This window comes from Nicotiana tomentosiformis, chromosome 1 (assembly GCF_000390325.3).
Source record: "Nicotiana tomentosiformis chromosome 1, ASM39032v3, whole genome shotgun sequence".
Taxonomy (NCBI): domain Eukaryota; kingdom Viridiplantae; phylum Streptophyta; class Magnoliopsida; order Solanales; family Solanaceae; genus Nicotiana; species Nicotiana tomentosiformis.
Window position 1 is genome coordinate 21,972,619 of NC_090812.1, and position 23,112 is coordinate 21,995,730.

The 23,112-nt window shown below is 35.6% G+C and overlaps 2 protein-coding genes across 6 annotated transcripts; both read right to left on the minus strand.

Annotated features, from left to right (window-relative positions):
* Window positions 1–7,003: 7,003 nt before the first annotated feature.
* On the minus strand, window positions 7,004–20,178 carry LOC104090723 (uncharacterized). Of its 5 annotated transcripts, none has more exons than XM_009595892.4 (17): window positions 19,868–20,178; window positions 19,023–19,156; window positions 17,498–17,555; window positions 16,288–16,503; window positions 14,703–14,978; window positions 14,098–14,232; window positions 13,891–14,016; window positions 13,336–13,380; window positions 12,499–12,612; window positions 11,288–11,430; window positions 11,049–11,172; window positions 10,256–10,330; window positions 9,422–9,790; window positions 9,230–9,322; window positions 8,131–8,287; window positions 7,839–8,040; window positions 7,383–7,464 (listed from the first exon to the last, which is right to left on the minus strand). In XM_009595892.4, the coding sequence occupies exons 1-17, from the start codon at window positions 20,099–20,101 to the stop codon at window positions 7,461–7,463; spliced, it is 2,505 nt and encodes an 834-aa protein (XP_009594187.1). In that variant the 5' UTR covers window positions 20,102–20,178; the 3' UTR covers window positions 7,383–7,460. The 5 variants fall into 5 exon arrangements, with proteins under 5 accessions (XP_009594186.1, XP_009594190.1, XP_009594189.1 ...); XM_009595893.4 differs by having other exon boundaries at window positions 7,905–8,040; window positions 19,868–20,177; XM_009595891.3 differs by lacking the exon at window positions 7,839–8,040 and having other exon boundaries at window positions 7,004–7,464; window positions 19,868–20,176.
* Window positions 20,179–21,532: 1,354 nt separating this feature from the next.
* Window positions 21,533–22,411, minus strand: LOC104090722 (18.1 kDa class I heat shock protein-like). Its single transcript, XM_009595890.4, has one exon. It carries the CDS (start codon window positions 22,311–22,313, stop codon window positions 21,747–21,749), a length of 567 nt encoding a protein of 188 aa, XP_009594185.1. The 5' UTR covers window positions 22,314–22,411; the 3' UTR covers window positions 21,533–21,746.
* Between the last annotated feature and the right edge of the window lie 701 nt (window positions 22,412–23,112).

The window sequence follows — 23,112 nt, forward strand, 5'->3', positions numbered from 1 at the left end:
ATAAAAGGCATAAATAACTAATGTAGTGTTTGGTTGACGGTATTAAATAGTACCGGCATTATGTTATGTAGGAATTTATGTATTATTTTATAAGGAATAAAGTGTAAAATAAAAATACTGTATTAACAATGCATGAATTAAACTATTCAAAGAAGAAAATATTCTTTTAGAATAAATGTGTGTGTATATATATATACACACACCGGTCTTATACATGAACTTTTTTCTTTAATTTTTTTTATTACACTGGGAATACGGAAAGGGAAAATAGGGAAGGAAATTATAAGGTAAGTGTTAGGATCGGGAACCCAGGTAGTGCGAAATTTAGCCAAACAACGGTATAATGATAATAACAAAGACAATGAAAGTTGATAATAACGGCAATTAAAGAATATAAAGAAGACACAAATTTAACGTGGTTCGGTCAAGGTGACCTACGTCCACACGCGAGAGGAGCAATTTCACTATACCAACAAGAGTAAAAAAGAGAGTACAAAATTAGAGTAAATGCTCTAATTAATCCCAAATACCCCAAGAGAATAACCTCACAAGATCACTCCAAAGAAATGGTTCACACAAGTGTTTTCCAACACTCACTCTCTTACAAAATACTCTATAATGAAATAAAGGAGGAGAAAGAAAGACAAGAGTGAAAAGCTCTTGAATTGGTGTGTTTTCAAATGAGGAGAAACTCCTCTATTTATAGCAAGAAATCCTTGGCCTAATAATGGATATTATGTCATGGCAAATGTCATGAAAATTTGGCCATATTACAAATCTCCACCTTGACCTAATTTTCGCTTATATATAGTAAATTTGCTCCACCTTCTCCACAAAAACCCCAATGGGCAAAATCATTCTTCATAAATGCCAATCAAGTTCAGGCAAAGCTTGAACTTGGACACTGGAAGAGGTTTTGTGAACATGTCAGTAGGATTGTCTCTAGTGTTGATCTTCTGAATAGAGACTTTTCTTTCAACAATGGTTTCTCGAATGAAATGATACTTTATATCAATGTGCTTCGTACTCGCATGATACATTTGATTTTTAGTCAAGTGAATGGCACTTTGACTATCACAGAAAATGGTAATACCACCTTGGTGTAAACTGAGTTCCGCAAATAGACCCTTCAACCATAAAGCTTCTTTGATCGCCTCGGTCACTGCCATATATTCTGCTTCGGTAGTAGATAAAGCTACTACATGTTGTAATGTAGCTTTCCAACTAATAGCGCAACCACCGATGCAAAATACATAGCCTGTCAGTGATCTACTTTTGTCAAGATCACCTGCATAATCTGAGTCTACAAAACCAACCAAAGTGTTAGTATTTCTCCCAAACTCCAAACATGTGTTTGAAGTACCTCGCAAGTATCTGAGAATCCATTTCACAGCATGTCAATGTGCTTTACCAGGGCAAGCCATATACCGACTTACCACGCTCACTGCTTGTGAAATGTCTAGACGTATACAAACCATTGCATATATAATACTGCCGACTGCACTGGAATAAGGAACCTGTGCCATGTACCTCTCTTCTTCCTTTGACTGCGGGAACTGAGCAGCTGATAACTTAAAATGAGCAGCAAGAGGGGTACTAACTGGTTTAGCATCTTTCATGCCAAACCTCTCCAAGACTTTCTCCAAGTACTTCTTTTGGGTCAGAAATAGCCTGTTGGCTTTTCGATCTCTTTTGATCTCCATGCCAAGGATTTTCTTAGCTGCTCCTAAATCTTTCATCTCAAATTCACTTTTCAGCTGACTTTTCAAATTGTGAATTTATGTTAAATCCTTAGCAGCAATGAGCATGTCATCAACATATAATAACAGGTACACAAATGAACCATCATTTAACTTTCGGAAGTAAATACAACTATCATACATGCTCCTCGAATAACCATGACCTAACATAAAGGAATCAAATCTTTTATACCATTGTCTTGGAGACTGCTTTAATCCGTACAAGGATTTCTTCAACAAGCAAACATGATCTTCTTTTTCTTTAATTTCAAATCCTTCGGGTTGATGCATGTATATTTGTTCCTCAAGTTCGCCATGTAAGAAAGTTGTCTTAAAATCAAGTTGTTCTAATTCTAAATCATACATGGCAACGAAGGCAAGCAAGACACGAATAGAGCTATGTTTAATAACAGGTGAAAAAATATCATTAAAATCAACTCCTTGTACCTGACTATAGCTCTTTGAAACTAATCGTGCCTTATACCTCGCATCTTCAACCCCTAGAATGCCATCCTTTTTCTTGAATACCCATTTGCAACCAATAATTCTTTTTCCTGATGGCGCCTTCATAAGAGACCAAGTACCATTCTTGTGGAGAGACTCAATTTCTTCATTCATTGCAATCAGCCACTTGGCTGAGTCAGCACCAGAAACTACTTCTGAATATTTTGATGGTTCTCTAATTTCTTCAGTTTCCTGTGAAACTGAAAAAGCAAATGCAACATAATCTCCAAACCTTAATGGTTGTTTACCTTCTCTTCTTGGTCTATATTTGGCTATAGAATACTCATCTTCTTCTAGTTCAACTTCAGGAGTCTCAAGTTTAGAAATTTCAGCTTTTGTCTCAACTTCAAGAGTTTCAACTGTATTTTGCTCCAAAGTTGATGAGCTTGGCTCAGAAGGAATGCCAACCTCAATCTCCACTTGGTTCTGTGTACACTTTCCTTTATCTGTATCACAAGAACTAGAAGACTCTTTTCTAGAATGTAACATAGAGAATTCATCAAAGGTTACATCTCTGCTAATTATAAATTTTGGTGCCATGGGATCAGGATACCATAGTCGGTATCCTTTCACCCTAGATGCATACCCAAGGAAAATGCACTTTTTAGCCCTTGGCTCTAATTTTCCATCATTTACATGCATGTATGTTGAGCAACCAAATATCTTTAGATCAGAATAATTAGCAGGAGTACCTGACCACACTTCCTCTGGAGTTTTAAAGTTCAAAGGTGCAGAAGGAGCTCGGTTGACAATATAACAAGTTGTAGAGATAGCTTCTACCCAAAAGGCGTTTGTCAACCCAGCATTTGAAATCATATAACGAGCCCTTTCTAAAAGAGTTCTATTCATCATTTCTGCCACACCATTTTGCTGAGGTGTCATTCTCACAGTACGATGTCGAGCAATTCCTTCATTCTTGCAAAATTCGTTGAATTCATCATTACAAAACTCCAAGTCATTATCTGTTCTAAGCCGCTTAACCTGTTTTCATGGTTGCTTCTCAATCAAAATTTTCCATTGTTTAAAATTTAAGAAAATATCACTTTTATTTTTCAGGAAATAAACCCAAACTTTTCTTGAATAATCATCAATGAAAGTTAACATATACATGGCATCACCTTTTGATGGGGTACGTGAAGGACCCCAAAGATCTGAATGAATGTAATCCAAAGTACCTTTTGTTCTATGAATCGCTGGAGATTTGAAGCTGACTCTTTTCTATTTCCCGAACACACAATGTTCACAAAACTCCATATTTTCGGTACTTTGGCCACATAAGAGACCTCTTTTGCTGAGGATGGAAAGACCTGTTTCACTCATATGCCCCAATCGCATATGTCATAATTTGGTGATGTCAGAATCTGATTTATCTGATATTAAAACTGCAACAACACCTGTAACAGTAGATCCCAAAAGAGTATACAACGTACCAGATCTGCATGCTTTCATGATCACAAGAGCACCATGAGAAATTTTCAGAACTCCACCTTCACCTGTGTATTTGCACCCAAGAGATTCTAGAGTGCCCAAAGAGATAAAAATTTTCTTCAAGTCAGGAACATGTCTAACATCGATGAGAGTTCTCACCACACCATTGTGCATTTTTTATTCGGATTGTACCTTTTCCAATAACTTTGTAGGCAGCATCGTTGCCCATCAAGACAACTCCACCTCCAATAGATTCATATGTGGTAAATACATCCCGACTGGAACACATATGATAAGAACAACCCGAATCTAAAATCCACTCATTGTTAGATTTAAAACTATTATTAGTTGCTAAAAAAATAGTTCCCTCAGTCTCATCAGCAACTACACTTGCTTCGGCAGTGTCAGTATTTTTGTGCTCATTTTTCTTTTCTATATGCTTTTTTTTGTTTTTCAATTTAAAGCATTCAGAAATAATGTGACATTTCTTACGACAATATTTGCACATGACATTTCTGTATCTGGATTTTGACCTTGATTTAGGTTTCTCACTACTTGAATATTTCTTATTGGATCTACCTCTTATGAATAAGTCTTCCCTTTGGTTCCCACTAGTTTCCCCAGTAATATCTCTATCTATTTGTTCTTTTGATTTCAAAATAGATTTGATATCTTTATAAGAGATATTATCCTTTCCATAAAGTATAGTATCTCTTATATGTTTAAACGATTGGGGTAAGGAAACAAGCAATAACACAGCTTGATCCTCATCTTTGATTTCAGCATGTATGTTACTTAAATCCATAAGAGGAGAATCAAAAGTATCAAGATGAGTAAGTATAGAGGTACCTTCAGCCATACGAAAAGTGTAGAGTTTTTGCTTTAGGTAAAGCATGTTTTCTACTGTTCTTTTCATATATAAGGTTTTAAGTTTTTCCCATATGCCTTTGACTGAGCTTTCTGCTGCAACTTCATGCAAAACCTCGTTTGAAAGATTTAAAATAATACTTGCTTTTGCCTTTTTGTCTATGACGGCAAACTCCTCGTCCATCATTTTATCCGGCATCTTCTCCTTTCCTTGCAATGCCAAATCTAAGCAATCCTGAATTAGGATAGCTTCCGTCTTTAATTGCCACATTCCGTGTTTACACTTCGGTCAAATTTCTCAACATAAAACTTTGTTAGAGTCATTTTGGCTATTTAAACTAACCCGGTTACATCTGGCTTTGATACCAATTTGTTAGGATCGGGAACCCGGGTAGTGCGGAATTTAGCCAAACAACGGTATAATGACAATAACAAAGACAATGGAAGTTGATAATAACGGCAATTAAAGAATATAAAGAAGACACAAATTTAACGTGGTTCGGTCAAGGTGACCTACGTCCACAAGCGGAGAGGAGCAATTTTACTATACCAACAAGAGTACAAAAGAGAGTGCAAAATTAGAGTAAATACTCTAATTAATCCCAAATACCCCAAGAGAATAACCTCACAAGATCACTCCAAAGAAATGGTTCACACAAGTGTTTCCCAACACTCACTCTCTTACAAAATACTCTATAATGAAATAAAGGAGGAGAAAGAAAGACAAGAGTGAAAAGCTCTTGAATTGGTGTGTTTTCAAATGAGGAAAAACTCATCTATTTATAGCAAGAAATCCGTGGCCTAATAATAGATATTATGTCATGGCAAATATCATGAACCACAAATTTATTATAATGGATATTATATCATGAAAATTTTGCCATATTACAGAAAGAAAGTGATAATTAAACATGTAGAGTGTTTTCTTTTCTTTTCTTAAAAGTAAATATTGAATGCACGCTGATCTTTGCATATAAACATCGCTTTTGCCCGCATGGGAATTGCCTACAGCCTCAGAAAACAAACTTTTCTACTATGGCTTTTTTTAATATGTCTTTGCACTTTGCACAGCTTAAATAATTACGGGGCTGAGAGCTGAGAGTATATATGTGTATGCTCTGTTAAACTTTTGAAACTATTCAATCCCATCGTACAAAGTTCAATCGATCGACTGTTTTTTGTGTTTACGAAGAAAATCACTACTACACAAGTACACATAAAATCAGCACAGGGAAACACTTAACGTATAGAACTTTATGAAAAAACCACAAGTAAATGACTGATAAACTCTTAAATAATGTTATTATGCTGTGATCATTGTGGCAAATGGTAACATAATCTCATTAGATAATTTGCCTATAGCGATTTTGACGAGGTGTTGTTGGGGTGGGGTCCAAATTCAGGAGTAGAGCTAGAATTTGAAGGTCGCTGGTGCATTTTTGTATTCAACCAAAATTTGCTCTATATATAAGATGCTACTACTAATATATTACTATTTTGTAAAGATATATACATGTATAAATAAAAACTTTGCCGAATTTTGCGGGTGCGGGTGACCCCTCTCTTTACCGCAGAGGTCCGCCTTGGGTTCCAATTAAACTTTTTATATGAAGATTAAATGCGTTTTGGAAATATGTTGTATTCATATAAGTTCGCACCATTTAAGGGTAACACCAGCGTGGTCCTCTAAAACATTTAACTTTGGTCAGAGAAGTCATTCTAAGGCCCTGTTTTCATACGATTATGTTGATGTGCATTGGTTACTCCAAATGTCAGATTTGTTTTTGTCGTGTAAGAAAACCACCACAGTTTCAGATTAGACATGGTATCCCTGCAACTGCAACTTCCGTAGACTTGTCATGTTTCACATAGTTTTCTGTTTTGATGATCAAAACCTCTGCCCCACTCAATAATTTCTTCTCCTGTCACCCAACAGTCTAAAGTGAAAGGTTTTTGAAACGTAAAGAACGGGAATGGCAAATGTTACGATTTCTTAATTTGATACGAAACCTTTTTTGAAAATCTATGCTCTATTTTTCCACATCTATAGTTAGCAAATTAGCAAAGCAATGCCAGTTCGAAAAGAGCTCCAGAACGCTACCCAAACTTCCAAAGTGGCAATAAGCTTCGAGGAATTCATTGTTTACACTATACAACATCAGTTAATCATGATTAAGAAATATATTTACATAAAAGTAAACATTTTAACATATTTTGTAAATTCAGTTTTATGGTGAAATATGTTTGTTATTTAGTGCAAACACTGAGTGTTGATGAACTGCTCTTAGCGGCCCCTGTTTAACTATGGAAACTTTCAGAATTATGTCTCAAGACAATTTTATGAGCAATTACAAAACCAGGATTTTACTATAACACAAACATTAATTTACTGCGCTTCAGGATCCAACCGTCAAAGGATTTCCACATAACTGTGACCTAACATCCACCGGTCATAAACTCAATCATGAACCTTCAAAAATGTTGAATTTAGAACTGGCTGGCAGATCACAAACTTTCAACTTCATAATATACTCATAACAGCTTAAAAAAACGGTGATACACAACTCTATAGAGAGCTTACTAAAGTTGGCATCCTAATCACGACATACACAACTATATTTAGGTGATTTTTTACCTTTCTAGTTATGTCAAGATTTGATGAACATTTTCCGAAATTCATCATTGGATTTAGGAATTTCATCTTCCGCAGCATCAGTTTCTTCTGATATGGGTTTATCTTTGTCAACCCAACCAAGGGGCCTGACAGTTCTGGGCACTGCGAACGTATTCTTACCTTTGAGCTGGATATTAGATGCCCGCTGATGACTGGAAGGTTGCCCCTGATGCCCCTTGCCCTCCTTAGAACCTTCAGCAGAATCCTTGGCACCTGATTTTGAACTCTCAGTAGTTTGCTCAGCACCTTCACCTGCCATTTTAACCCCATCAGCATGTGGTCGCAGTGAGACAATAGACAAAAATATGCAATTAATAGAAATGCTGACTAGCTTCACCAAGATTCGTAACACATGAAGAGCATTTTAAAAAGAAAGACATAAAACATGCAGAGCAATGAACATTGCTATAATGTAGTTCATTCTGCAGTAAGCTACATCGGGTGCTAAATACCAATAAAAGCTGCAAAATAGTGAGCCATTGCACAAGCCAAAACATAGAAGTGATGGTAGAAGATATCAGAACTAGATATCAAAGCACACAGCAGAAAGACCAAGGAAACCCAAAAAGAGGAGAGAACAAGGCAACAAGAGCTTCCAAAAAGGGAGAAAGATTAAAAGTCCATACTTGAAAATGTATTCAAGCACCAGCAGAGGAAACCAGAAAGAGGGGGTGGGTTGTGGGGGGAGGAACCTTCGTGTCCTTGAAAATTGAAATTGCACTGGCAAGTATGCACCAAAAAGGAATAATCTTTGCATCAATAAGCATTTCTTCACTGTGTTACACATCAGTTGTCTTATCCAAGCGTTGGCACGAAATGAAGAGGTATCTATGAAGCAATGACATTAAGGTAGAGAACGGAACTAATAAGAATGTGCAAAACCAGTGAAAACAACTGAAGCAAGACATAGTGTGATACCTTGTCTTGAAGACACACTGTGAGAATCGCTTCCTTTTTTTCTGCCTTTGGGATCTGACTTAGCAATGCTCAATCTCTTCCCAAGCAAGGTCTGCTTGTTTTTTGCCACGGCTGCAGCCAGGTGTTTGTCATCCGAGAAATCCACATAAGCCAATCCCTTAACACGTCCAAGAAAGAAAACAATTATGACATCACATCTAATATAGATAAGATATGTTCAATTCTATGCACAAGTCCATGAATTTCAAGAACTTCAAAAAACTAATCAATTGTAATAACCCATTGAGCAATCTAGGTCAACGATCTAGTCAGATTCATTTAATTGATTCTGATGATTGCATTCTCAGTGGATCATGAAACTTCAAATTGCTGGAGGTTCAAGCTGTGTCCATACAAGCTGTTCACTTAGCTCGATGTTTGTGCATTCCAACCCAATGCAGGTGACTAAATATGGGTCTCAAATGACAATTCTGCTCCTCCTTTCTTTCTTTATTCTTATCCGTAAAAAAAAATTGTATCTTCCCCCCACCCCCCCCACCCCCAAAATTAAATGGCAGGGGCCGAAGTAAGTCATACATCTAATTTTCACGTTCTTATTTTAGACATTGACTCCTTGACTTTTTGCAAAAAATATTCACATATTAAGAACTTTTATATAAGTTTCAGAATGCACAATGTTTAGAAATTTTAAATAAGGGTAAAATTGTTCGCAAAAATTAAAGAAAAACTGTTTGACTTGCCAGATAATAAAATATCTCATAAAATAGGAACCAGGGAGTAGCGGAAAATAAAAATAAAAATACAAATACAAGGGGAACTTTCAATGATCATCAAAACTTGTCTCGGTCTCATAATAAAAACTAGAGGGTAAGTGTTTCTAATAATGTTAGCAAAAGAGAAGGTACTTTTAACACAACAGTGTTGAGACTAAGCAGGTAAGGATAAACTAAATCTGTTTTTTTTTTTTGAAGTAAGGAGAATTCATTAAAAGCATCCAGCGAATGCAGGCAAAAGATTACAATTAAGAGATGGTGTCTGCTCATATACAAAGGATAAACTAAATCTGTTGATGTGTGTATGTCTAGAGAAAGAGAGATACCCTTGACTTTCCAGTGAACTTGTCATTTAATATTCGTATAGCAACCACTCCTCCGACATCACTGAAGAATCTGCGTAGGTCGTCATACGTTGCCTGTCTCAGTAACAAACAACCAAGTAACTGAATTCCGCTAAAGCAAGTAATTTCATTCAGGAGTATTTAAACTTCAAGAAACACCAACATACAACTTACCTTGAGGTTAAGATTAGATACAAATGCAGTACACTGGTCATTATACTGCTTTGGTTTTCCGGAAGAAACATCTTTGTTTTCTTTTTTGCTTCCACTCGCTGGTTTGCTGGCATCCACATCTGGATTTGTATTATTTACCTTCACTGAGTCTTTAGCTTGGCCTTTACCATCTTCGTAAGTGATCTTAACATTCTTAGCCTTATCTTTGTGACGTTTAGCAGGAGATTGTTCTTCAATTAAATTTGATACTGGCTTCCTCTTTTCACGCACATTTTTCCTCGAGGAATTGTCTCTATCATCTGCTGGCAGACCAATGTTCTTAGCTTCTTGTAACTTGAATAACTGCAGTTCTTCAAGGCGAGGAGTGACCTGAGACAATTGGAGAAAGGAGAAGCAGATCCATCAGAAATAAAATTCTTACTCAAAATCCACCAATAAGATACTTGGGAACAGATAATTCTCACATCAGAAAAGGAATAACATATGCACCCAAAAAAACCACAAAAAGAGTAGCTCCATCAAAAATGTCTTTCTTACTAAAAAATGTGACTGCACCAAAAAGTAAAAATCATAATTCCGTCACTGACACAAGCTATGAGGCTTTAGGCAACATTAGGAAGATAACTAAATTTCTAACTTTCTTTATATTGCTCATGGAACAGAGTTAGCATAATTACTAATCTTGAGTAATTAGAATGCATCAGAGAGATATGAAATATTTTTCTATAGCACATAAAGGACTGCTCCCTGTATCATCCATCTTACTTTCAACTGAAGCACGAATTAACACACTTATGAGCGAACTCTAGCAGCAATGACATTAAACTGCATTACCTTTTTAACGGCAAGGTCAAAGTCTTCAAGTGCACCATACTCTCTCTCGAAGCGAATCCATGAATTGCATATGTCCTGAATGATTCTGTTTTTTAGAAGAAGGTATCATCTAATTCAAAATGAATAGCAACTTAGGCTGCAAAGGACGATCCAGTAAAAGATAAAATATAACAGATCGCATAGAGGATAGCACAAACTGGAGCCAAATAAAGCATCCAGCGAGAATCTTCTTGATTTTGCTCCCATTTTTACCAAATTATTAAAAAACTGCTTGAAACCAAAAAGATTTCTGGCATATTTTCATTCTTAAAGTTTCCACACTAATAGCATAATCGATGGTACTTAATTAGTTAAGAGGTATTTCTCGGGTATAAGGTGCACATTTCTTCTCTTAAGAGACTTTATTAGATTGGGCTGATGTGACAAAAATCATGCTTCAAAGCACAAAAAGACTTGCGTACCTCAAACACACAAAGTATTGCAGATAAAAGTTACTTTTCATGGCCCCAAATTTGTTTCCAAATTGACTGTTCCAAAAATATATAATTAATAAGGTCATAACTGAAAATTTTCCCTAGCCCTAAAGGAACTCTTTGCTAAAGTACAGAAGGATCAGATTCAACTGAACCAAGAGATGATGTGTGATGTAGTTTGAGGAAAATTAAGTGCACATGTTATAGGTACTGTTAGCAGATGGTTCAACAGTTTCACAACCAACAAGCTAGAGGTGATAGTCCTAATAGGAGGTAGAATTTGACAGCATGATCTAAGTGATTTTGTTACAAGAAGATACCTCGGAGCCAGTCCCAGGAAATCGTTTACTGTAGCATCTCTTAAAGAGGGATCGTGCTTCATTAATATTACCCATCTCAACTTCCATAGCTATGTATCCTTGCCACGCCTCTAGCGTAGATCCGCTGCAAAACAAGCCACATTATAACAAAGAAAATACAAGGAAGAAACTTGGATCAAAACATTAAATTTAAGCATGTTGATGTCTCTAAATGGAACAAGGGAACATCTAATGAAAACCTGATTTTAAGCAGGCTCTCCCAGACACCACGAGCTGCAGCTGAATCTTTCCCCAGAGTTGATTCTAAGCGGGTCCAATATCTGTACATCCGCAATAAACTTTCTGTATTCTTCAGATGTGGAGACAAATAATCTGATGCACGCTGGAAGAAAAGTAAAGAGACTACCTTTAGTTACACTGTGGGTTTCTTTACCCAAAAAAAAGGTTTCAATGTTGGGTTATGTAGAAAAGGAGTTATTTCTTATAACTGATCAGAAAGACTTGAATGAATATCAAGGATGATTGCACAATTAAGATGGTGAATGGTATAAAAAGTTTCAATTACAAATCAAACTGCATTTGGCCTAACATGACTATTGAGATAGAGTTAATGCGAAACTCTTAATTTCATCAGGGGACAGGTGAGACCAAAATTAAATGTTGAATATTTTAGTGATAAGAAAGTGCAGAAGAATGTCATGTTAACTATTTTGAGTTCTATAATACTGGCAAGGAGATGAGCAGGCGAAGCTTGAAATTAGGAAATTGAGAATCCATTGAGGTGGAAAAATCGGAAACACAATAGTCAAGCTGAAATGTGGATGTATAGCAAGTCATGTCACACTTCCAAATATCAGAAATTGTGGTAGTCCAAAGAAAAGAATAGGAGACAATAGAAGAAGGATTAACAGACAAATTCAAAAGTATTGCAAGAAACATTAAGAATCGTGTCAAGACTAATTCTTGGACACACAAAATTGTTAATTAAGCAGTCAACTAGTCAACTGTGATAGTGGACATCACTACATGCCATTTGCAAAAATATCAAGTTGAGCCAACCCTTCTTTTTAATGATTAAAAAAAAATTGAACCAAGCATTGGATCTATTTAAAGCTTACACAGATGGGGAGTTGAGAATACAAAAGCACCACCATTGAGGTTCATAAACCAAGCATAGTTGGTTGTTCTTGCTGTAGAAACTAGAAAGAGCCTGTTTAACCCTTCATGCTTTCATTAACCAATTTACCCTTTTGGTTTACTGCTTGTATACAGGATATTTTACCATCATTAATAAACTTATATACCTTATTAAAAAATCAGATATAGCTGTTGTGTTAAGTCCTTTGAAGGCAAGAATCAACAGCAAAGCAAACAAAAGCTAAAACTGAAATCCAGGGCAAGGGTAAACACCAAGAGGGGGTCAAAATTCTTCAGTAATTTGAAAGTGTACCTGAAAAGTTTCCCGTATAATTATATAATCTAAGTCGCTGCTTTCAGGCCCAGATTCCAACGAAGACAACCTCCGCCTTAAGCCATCAACTCTTGTGAGAAATACATCAAGATACTGCAACAAACATAAATAGATTTATAATCTAATGAACTGTGCATTTAGTCCCTAAAACACAATGCAGCTAAAGGTTAGAACCAACTCTATAAAATCAATCCTAAGATATAGCAACTTAATTTGCAGAAATATCTACGAATTTTCCTTGTTTTCAGAAGTGGGCATTCTCTCTTAAATCTCAAAAGGAGACCACGGGATACAGCAACCAACAAGTATTCTCATCAATGCGCTTCCTAACAAATAAAAGTTTCATTGATCAAGAGACAACAGGATGAGTTAACTTCTGCTAGTTCTCTACGACGTATATTTTGGACGAACAGGTCACTGACAAACTTCCATGAGCATCAGACTTCATTGCAGCAATTGCATTGTCCTAAAGCTAAAATTTGGCTTCAGCAAAGAAATATAAGTGCCTGATGAAGAGAACATAGAGCAAATTTCATTACTGAAATTTGCATATGTTGGCATACAGTGAATCTTTTATTCATTTTGAAGTTCTATCAAATACTAAGTTGCAATTCAAAATTAACAGCAAATTGTCAGCAGTAGTTAAATCTAATATTGCATCACCTCAATAACAGGCAATAGAAGTAAAGGAACAATCCAAAGGATGCACCAGAAGACCTACGTAGTTTTGCACCATAACATAGTAAACATACTGCACAGGAATGGGCGGAGAAAAATTTGACTACTAATAACAATAAAAGGCAGATATGTCCTAACCTCTTCAAAGCTTGAGAAAGTGCACTGTAGGGCCTTCTCGAAAACCTGGAACAATGACAAAAAATTGAATAAGAATCCTGACAGTCACCACAAATACTGATACATGTGCTATTACAGAATGGAAACTAAGGCGCTAAATTCTTCTCATTAAGTTTCACGTAAAAAAGATATCATTGTCTAATACCAAAAAAGAAAAAGAAAAAGGAAAAGAACAATTTGACAGAAATCAAAATAGCAATAACACAGTTATAAGAAAATATAGGAAACGATACACAACAACTACTATTACACCTCAACTCCAAGCAAGTTGGGGAATATATAGCAAACAATCGGGTGTCAAATATCCAATTCTTTTGACAATGAGGGATTTTGTCAGAAAGCACTTAAAACATGCATTAATAAAGGACAGACAGTCAATGCCGGATCTTCAGCAGATAAGTCCAAAGCATAAAGGAACGTACCATTCCAGCTTGAAATTCTGGTAAAAGATGACACTTAAAATCAGAATAAAATTCAGTGATTGAATATCCAGCAAAGTCAAGAATGGAGACATACAGCAGATAGCTCTTCCTCAGAAGCACGACTGCGTTCAAGAGACAGCAAGTATCGCACCCACAGGTCTCCAACCCAGGGACAGTTCCTTGTCGCCCTTTTGTAAATGTCCCGAACAAGACTGGAGGTCTGCAAAGAAAGGCACATAACTTAATCAGTTTTCATCACAATCAAGAAATGAGAAATTAGTTAAAAATCCGGAGAACAAACCTTCAAGGTTTTATCCATGTAGTGAGTATAATCAAGCCAGAGTTCACTAGATATAGGAAATTCAGTTATGGCACGCTCATATAAGATCTGTATCCTCGATGGATCCCCCAATGATTGCTCAAATTTTAAGTAAGCCTGCAGGAAAACACCACGCGTAGAATTCTTAACAGATAATTGAGTCTAAAATATCTGGTAAATTGATCAAGTCCTTAATAGCACAGAAGGAGTTATATTGTACTTAAGTGGTTAAAATTTGGGTTCATCTCACGCAGGATTGCCTAATTTCAACAGTTTTTTCTTTCTGTTAATTTTAGGTACACTAAGGTAAAATAATCCAACCAACCAAAAAGCCTGTTCATGATTCTAGACCGTAACAGTATAAGTTACTCATATGTGACACAATCTTATTCTCGGCTTCTCGCACACAATGTACCTTTACTAAGTCATGATAGCAGACGTATCAATTTAGTCATGATTCCGTGATACTACGACAATTTGCGGGCCATCCAATTTTAATACCTATTGTTGAAGTGTGACTATCATTGTCAAACAATCATTTTTGAGTCCTGTTTCAAAAATATACACGAGAGTATCAGGATATGCACCATAAAGTTTTGAAGCCTTTCCGATTCAGGTGCAACTTTACAAGATATTTGATTCTCAAGATGAGTCCTGGCATTCATCATGTCGAGGGCCTTCTGATATGAAGAGGCAACATGTGGCGGAAGCCCATCCAAGTTACTGGAGTCTGCATCAAGATCGGCTCCCTGTTTTGCTTCCCAAGCCTTGTATGTGTGAAGAGTTGAACTTAGATCAGCAAGAGGGACAGACAACTGGCGATGGAATAAATTCCTAATACGCTGGACCTGCTTCTCTCTCAACTACATCACAATGAAGCAAACATCCAATAGCAAATATCAACTATAAAATGTGGGAAATAGATACAGATCAAGTTATCATTTTGAACATTGTCCAATATAGTAACCGAATACCAACGTCATATAGCAATCGTATTACACGAGAATACAGAACAGGATATCAATTGAGGAAAGTTCTAAGTTCTAGACCCAACATTCTTTGATTTTCAGCAAAGGTACTAGTACTAGAAGGCAGAGGCATCTTTGTGAGACCAATACCTCTGACCTAACATTCGAGTCAAAACCTAACTAACTGAAGTTACTAAAAATAGATAGTTTCTCGACATCAACTCAACCAAATAACTACACTGAATGGAATATTATGCGAACTCATAACACAAGAGGGAACAACTCAATATGTGCTTTCTTTTTCTCGGCCTTCATTCAATAACGAAAATAGGCTTTTCCCGTATACTTATATACGACATTTCAACCTGCTACCAGTTGTTGAAGTATGCTATATAAAGGGAACTCCAATATTAAGCCGTATCAGTCCCATGAACCAATATGTGCTTTCTTTTTCTCCGCCTTCATTCAATAACGAAAATAGGCTTTCCCCGTATATAAGTATACGGCATTTCAACCTGCTACCAGTTGTTGAAGTATGCTATATAAAGGGAACTCCAATATTAAGCTGTATCAGTCCCATGAACCAGTAAAAGCAACCGAAGATTTGAGAAACACCTTTTCTCTTTTTTTCTTTTTTTTTTTGAAATGGTAAAAGTTAAGATACACCTCTTCTTTACATCTGTTCATGATTTCTTGAGAGTCAAACCACGACACAAGTTTAACCCATTTTTGGAGTGGGGAGTGATAACTGGTTCAGAGGAAGAACAACATGGCTCAGCAGCATTTTTTATTAGCACATTCTTAATTCAGAGGGGGAACATTAAAAGCCCGTAAACTCTCAGAAACAGTGATTTGGAAGAAGCCCTATTAGATGAATGGCAGCAAGCTCCTCAAGAACATGACTCGTGATATGAGCAGGGAAATATGAACAAAGACATGTTGTATGCTTGCAGGAAAAACAAAGAGGGGGTGCATAGTGATAACGACCTTAAGGAAAGAGAAATGCTCCCTTTTCCTCACATCTGGAGAGGTACACAACCTTAAAAGAAAACAAGGGCTAAGGAAAGAACTGCGCTCGTTATTAATACCAACAACAACGCCTTAATCTCAAACTAGATAGGGCTAGCTCTACTATAGCTTAAGAAACGGCTAAAGAGACAACGACGCACATAAAAGGAAAGAAAGGAAATTGTCAAGCTCTTACGTCCGCATCAGTTTCATCAATTGTGAGGAAAACATCTTGTTCGAATTCCCTGTATAATTCCCATATCCTGCTGCCTTCAGTAACATGCAAACCGGCAGCTACAAGGGCACGCTCAAAGAGATTTCTTGCCTTTGAAATTCCACCGACGGAACGTGTACGGACTGATTGGTCATGCTCTTGAACAAAACTTAAGTAGTCACACCACAAAGCAACAGACTGCATCAAGCGAAAAACAATCAATACATTTATTTTGATTCAAGCAAAACCCATTTCATTGTCCTCGTTTTTTTCTGATAAGGTAATAATTTTATTATTGTTGGCCCATTTCAACTCATAAAAGCAGTAATTGTGTTAATTTTTCACATAAAAAAAATATTTAGGATTAAAAAAAATTCCATCTAATTGATAACCGAGAAATCCCCAAAGGCCAGTGGCGCACGATTTGAAACTCGGTGAATGGACCCATCCTCTACCCTTCTCCACTTAACTACCAGGCTTTTGTCTATGGCAAAGATCCAACCCGTGACGTGCGCCTAGCCCACATATATGCACTGCGCTATTAGCACCATACCAAAGCCTTGGGGGCATATTAGGACAATTCTTGTCATGCAGATATTTCCAGAATATCAAAGATAAGTTTCTTTTCCAAAAATTCTTCATAAGCAAAAAACGACTTCGAATTATTACTTCTTTAATACGATTTCCGTCAATAAAGTTGTTCTAAATTCTAATAGCAGCATGAGATTTAGACAACTTTGAAATAATGTAGAAATATTGGAAGTCCTTCACATAACCATCCTACTATGAAGCAGCACAATGAAAAGGATTATTAAGGTATCTGAGAAAGATTTCCAACAGACCCTTCTACCGTTCTACTTTACCAAGGGCAGGCTTCTGTTATCTTTTGCGTCTTTTGCAATACAAAGAAATATTTGACAACTATATCCTTGAGATTTTCCATCAAAGTCATTTCAATAAAGGCAAGGCAACTCTTAAACAATAAACAGGGCACGTTCAACAAAGATTAAGCTTATCTTAAAGTCACTAGGCACGGACAAAGCAATTATATTTTGGATCTCCCAGTGAGCCATCTTGCATATAGCACATACAACAGAAAGCATTAGTGTTTTCAATCTAGAACCAGATCCTGGCTTGCACCTTAAATTCTTTTCACGCTTTTAATTCACAGTGACATTAACACACTACTTACAAGATAGTCAGACACCCCATGCTCAAATAGCTTCTCAATTGCAGGGAGAGCCTCGGGTCTGCAAAACAAACATGCAAATAAAAATATAAGAAGGCAGCAAAAGTGGTTTTTTTTTTCTATTTCATTATGTGTCATAGAGCTAAACAGGCAAAATATATACACGAATGAATAAATCAAGGGAATCTCTGTGTGTCTCAAAAATTATCATATTACATGAATAGTGTCAGAATAAACTCAATGTCATTTACATATATATCAGCCTGTACAAGCAAACCCATCATTTTTTCTAACATCTAAATCTGTAAGAGAAAAGGTCAGATTTGAGCATTACGCCATAAAACGTTCTACTCCATTTGTCTTCACCCTCCCATGGAGTTTCTCCATTCTTTGTCAAAATCTCCTCCCCATCCTTTTTCAACTATGGCTCATATACTAAAGCTAATTCGTTAACTCCAAATCTAAAGAAGTTTCTCTAGTAAATAAAGATCTGTTGCAGATTGGAAAATCATAAATACTTTCCATTTTCCCCTAGTTCTTTATCCACTCTGCACTCCCTTTGTTTTAAAGATTAGAACTCTCCAGTCGTTAATTTCTTCAGTAAGGATGTTAAAGTTGATGCCATTAATGACTTCTCTCTCTTGAACTTCAATAATAAGCTATTCAGAAATCAACAACAACAATAATAATAAAGTCAAAGTGAGTGAACAAACATACAACAAGAAATGAGATGCCCTCTTCATCTATGTCTGTTTCTTTTATTTTTTTCTCTCATCTTATCTTAAAGTGCAGACTGGTACATAGACATTCTTCAGATAACATGTAAGAAAAGTTACAAATTAATCAGAACAGGTTATGCAAGCTATAGAGAGGATCGTCTCAGCAAGCATGCATCGCCAAAGTGGAGAATAGCGAGCAGGATGGTTACATGATCTCAACATGGTGTCAAATCAACTTTTTTCAGAAGGTCGAGTCAACTTGTTAAACGGAAAAAAGAAAAACCCTGTTCAAAGAAGATTATGTACTATGTGTTCTCTATTTTAGCTTGGGAAATAGAGATCTCCAAACGAATTTGGATCTTCCCTCAACTTCAGTCTTGTTCACAGTAAAGTGGAAATGAGAGAACAATAAAATGTAGCAGTTGGATAAGTATTATTTGGGAAAGGAAAATACAAAATTTACAGAACAAACGTCCTGCTTTTTATTTCCTCCGCTCCCTTACTAATTAGAGATCCAACTGAGCATACAGGAGCACAAGTCTCTATAGGAGAGCAATACAATGTAAAACATACAGAATAAGTTCCACATAAATCTTATGTATTGTCCTTTCCTAGCCTTTCTATGGCCCTAACCTATACCATCTTTCATGCTTATCTACTGCCTTTCTATCACGAAGAACCTAAAGACTAAGTATGCCTCAATATCGTACAGATAATCTGTAAATCATCAAACAACATCCATTATTAAACAAAAAAGAAAAAGAATTTAAATAAGAAATAAATACAGTAGAAAAAATGAAAAGCGATACCCCGAAGAAAGAGATGTCTCGTCTTTAGTCCACTCCTGCCACATCTCAGAACTCAAAGGAAAAATAGCATTCATGGCTTCCCTTGCTTGTCTAAGCTTCTCTATATCCCCTTGCTTCCTTAAAGCTTTTATGTACTACACAGACACAAAAAAACATCGTATCATCAATCTCTAAACAGACAAACACACATACTACAGAAAATACAGAAAACAGCTCCAACTGATAATCGCTTCCAAAATGAAAAATCATTTAACCTCATAGAAAAAGGTAAACCAATAGTTTTAGTGAGCATTCATGGTGTGTTTTGTACAGAGGAAAATGTTCTCCACGAAAAGTTACCTTAGTCTATGAAAAGAATATGTTACCACCAAAATGGTTAAATGACTTTTCGCACTTGGACAGAATTCATTTTTCTTTACCAATATCTCAACTCTTACTCATATCACTTATTTCAGTGATCACCTGGACATAATCATTTATCTATTTTTTTGATTATTGAGAAACTGTCTAGTCCAACCTTTAGGACCATTCGAAAGGAGTAGTGGGCCTGCCGCTCTACCCTTCTCCACTTAAACACCTTATTTCGCATGGCCCAGAGCTTGAACCTGTGACGTAAGTCACAAGTCCCTCAACCTTTGCCACTTGAACTAAGCCCTGGGGTCTAGGCATTATTGTCAATCCCGTACTCAAAAATGTCATCAAAATACTATCCTTATACCTTATCTTACACCTTGTACGATTATCTGTTACTCCAATAGATAATGATTCGCAAAATATTCTCCATGGAACATATATTTCTTCCTACTAATTTGTGAATGAACATAGAGTGAGAGAGAGAGAAATACTTGAACATGAGCATCGTAATTGGAAGGGTTATTTAAAAGCTCAGTTTGTAGAGCTTGAATTTGTAGATTTTGCTGTGCGTCATCCTCTGAGTCGGAATCGGAGTCGGAATCCGAATCGGAACTTTTAGTGGATTTAGGGGCGTCGAGCATGTCTTCGTCATCGTTTCCGGTGGGATTTTCGTCGGGAAGTTGAGGTGGATGGGTAGTGGAATCTAGGGTTACGGTTTCCGCCATGTTTAAATTTTTACTTCAGCTTCCCGAAGATAGTTCTGCAGAATGTATTGCTATAAAATAGGATACTTGTGTGTCGCGATGCGACGCCGTTGAAAAGATCACTGTTCTCAATAGGCGTTTGGACATAAAAATGGTAGTTTCTAAAAAGATTAAAAAAAAGTATTATTTGGAGTTAATTGAAAAATAGTATATTTGGAATTGAAATTATGTTTAGATATGGATTTCACGAAAAAATATTATAATGCTTGAGTGGAGAGATAGAAAATTTCAAAAAAGTGATCAAAACTAATTTTTGATTTTTGAAAATTTCAGTTTCGAAAAATTTCAAAAACTTGTAAAATTTCATAAATAAGTATATTTTTTTTTTGAAATCGAAAAAGGAAAAAAATATCTACGTACACACAGGTCCTTAGTTGTGGTTGTTCAGGAAAAATAAATTATTTCTTAAATATATTTCAAATATTTTTTATTAAAATTTATGATTTAGTACTTTTTGGTATATGATTTCTAAAATATAAAAATATTTATTCACAAACTAATTACGTTCTAATTTACAATAAATTAGATACTCTAAAGCATGTGAATTTTTATTTTATTTTATTTTTTGGCTAAAAGGAAGTTTTATTCATAATATTGGGAGTAGCATTTCATTAGTAATAGAGGTAGTAAAGTTACTAAGAACATTTAGGTTACCACTTTTTGCTAAATCATTACAAACGCATAGTAGTATGCTTTGTAGAAACTAATCTATCTTTATCTCTGCTAGGACACAAAGTCCGATTTTTTCTTAAATATTTTGTTTGTAATACTTCTAAATTTATTTTTAAACTTTTATTACTGAATTAAAAGACGTAGTAAAGAATTAAATGTGTTGAATTTATGCTTTTGGATCGTGAACTTTTTTTGTGACAGTAAAAGTATTAAAATGGCAAAATAAAAAATTCTTTTTTTTTGCACGAGAAAAAAAGGTTACTCATTCAAACAAATAATACCCCGAATCTTGAGATGTTTTAATAATTTTAAATTTGCAATTCCCTATCTATATATAACGAGTTAATAACTTTCAAATTAGATTTTCGATCATTTGGTTTATAAGGTACTTCGACTACGTAGTTATGTTACACTATGAACTCAACTTACTAAGAGTAAGGTTTAATTTTCATTTGTGAGTTTAGAGCTTGAAAAAAGAAAAATTAATATTAATACAAAGTTAGTTGAAGAATAAGAGAATTATATGTATAGGGGATAACCTATCAAAAAGTAGATAGTTTTTTTGGTACATCTTTTTTTATTATATCAAGGGAGGAAATGGAAAAGGAAAGGAAAAAGAATAGGATGATGCTATGATATTGATGGGTGTTCGCCTCCATCTTAACCGTATAAAATGAAGTTGAATCTTATTAACGAGTCAAAGAAATCAATATTCACATGTGATTTTCAAAATGAAACTGAACATTAATTTACATAATCCATTACACTAATCATGTTTTTCGCATGACACTAAATTACATACAGAAAATGGTTACATTACATAAGTTTCTTGCAACATAACATTAAGTAACACAAATTAAACTTAATTAACTCACAACAACACAGGTGATTTAAAATAAAAAGATCACAGACAAAATATCACATGTGCACTTCTTTACATTGCAGCTTTAGTAGCTTTAATATCTTCACCACCAGCAGCAGCATTCCTTTGTTCAGAAATACTAATCACCTTAGGCTGCTTCTTCTCCTCCTCAGCCAATTTTGGGACAGTAATATTCAACACTCCATTCTCCAAATGAGCTTTGATTTGTTCCAAATCAGCATTTTTAGGAAGCCTAAATTGTCTCCAGAACTTTCCAGAAGTTCTCTCAGCTCTGTGCCATTTTTCACCTTCAACTTCCTCCTCTGTTTTCCTTTCCCCACTAATTCTCAACACTCTGTTTTCTTCAACCTCTATTTTAATATCCTCCTTTTTCATCCCTGGAATGTCAAGAGAAATTATATGTTCTTTTGCTGTTTCTTTCCAATCTGAACGAGCTAAAGCGATTGTTTGATCAATTCCCTTAGGAATTGCAAGTGGGGTTTGTTCAAGTATTTTGAAAGGGTCTTCTTGTGGGAACATTAAGTCCCAGAATGGGCGTGTGTATGGCATTGAAGCTTGGGTTTGTGAGGGTAAAAAGGCTATCACCATTGTTAAAACAAGAACTTTTGCTTTCTCCATTTTCTGTTGTATTGTATAGCTTAGATATTTGAACGGATTTTATAAGTATCCACTATTTTGACGATGTATTTTCAGTGAGATTTTTTGCTGATTATAAGAATCGCATAGTTGCTGCTTATATAGATGTTGAAACAGAGGCAGAGTGTGGTTCAGGAAAATTCTAGGATTGGTCTACAAGTTTCTGGAGCAGGAATTTGCATGGCTTGACTATTCTCGATCATTCAAGAGGCTGAGAGAAGTAAGAATTCAAGAGTTGTAGTCATCTGACCAATAATTATGTGCCACGTGTACAGATTACGTGCTCAATCCATGTCAAATGATTAATGCCCTCTTAAAGTTAAGTTTTATCTCTTGGAGTTGTAGTGACCTTACAAATAATAACGTGCCATTTTTGAGTATTGCCTAATCCGTTCATGTCGAATTATTATAGGTCCTTTTAAATTTAAATAATCCAGTAAAAGATAATTTCGCAACTTAATCATTTAAAAATTAAAACTTACAACTAGTTTTTTTTTTTTTGGTATACTGAAAAAATTAAATAAATGTCTTAATATCTTTCATAGGCTACATGATTTTTGTCTATTAGGAAAACAAACTCCATTTTGTTAACCAATATCTTCCCAATTAACAAATCTTCACCGTCTCCTGGCAAAAGTCTGTACTAATAAAATGATGATTATCTGAGAAAGATTCTATATGGAAACCAAATATAATCGTATATGTTTTAGCTATCAAGCACCACAAACATAAACTAGCAAATAGTATATTTTTAACTTTCTATAATTCTAAATTTGGTTAT

What these genes read in the sequence shown, in the direction of transcription:
- LOC104090722 (XM_009595890.4), bottom strand. Translation starts at nt 22,313, where the DNA reads ATGGAGAAAGCAAAAGTTCTTGTTTTAACAATGGTGATAGCCTTTTTA.
- LOC104090723 (XM_009595891.3), bottom strand. Translation starts at nt 20,101, where the DNA reads ATGGCGGAAACCGTAACCCTAGATTCCACTACCCATCCACCTCAACTT. An exon ending in TTGATGAAACTGATGCGGAC is followed by an intron (nt 14,979 to 16,287) that starts GTAAGAGCTTGA and finishes ATTGTGATGTAG; the next exon opens with TTGAGAGAGAAGCAGGTCCA. An exon ending in CAGTGTGTCTTCAAGACAAG is followed by an intron (nt 7,465 to 8,130) that starts GTATCACACTAT and finishes TTAAAATGGCAG; the next exon opens with GTGAAGGTGCTGAGCAAACT.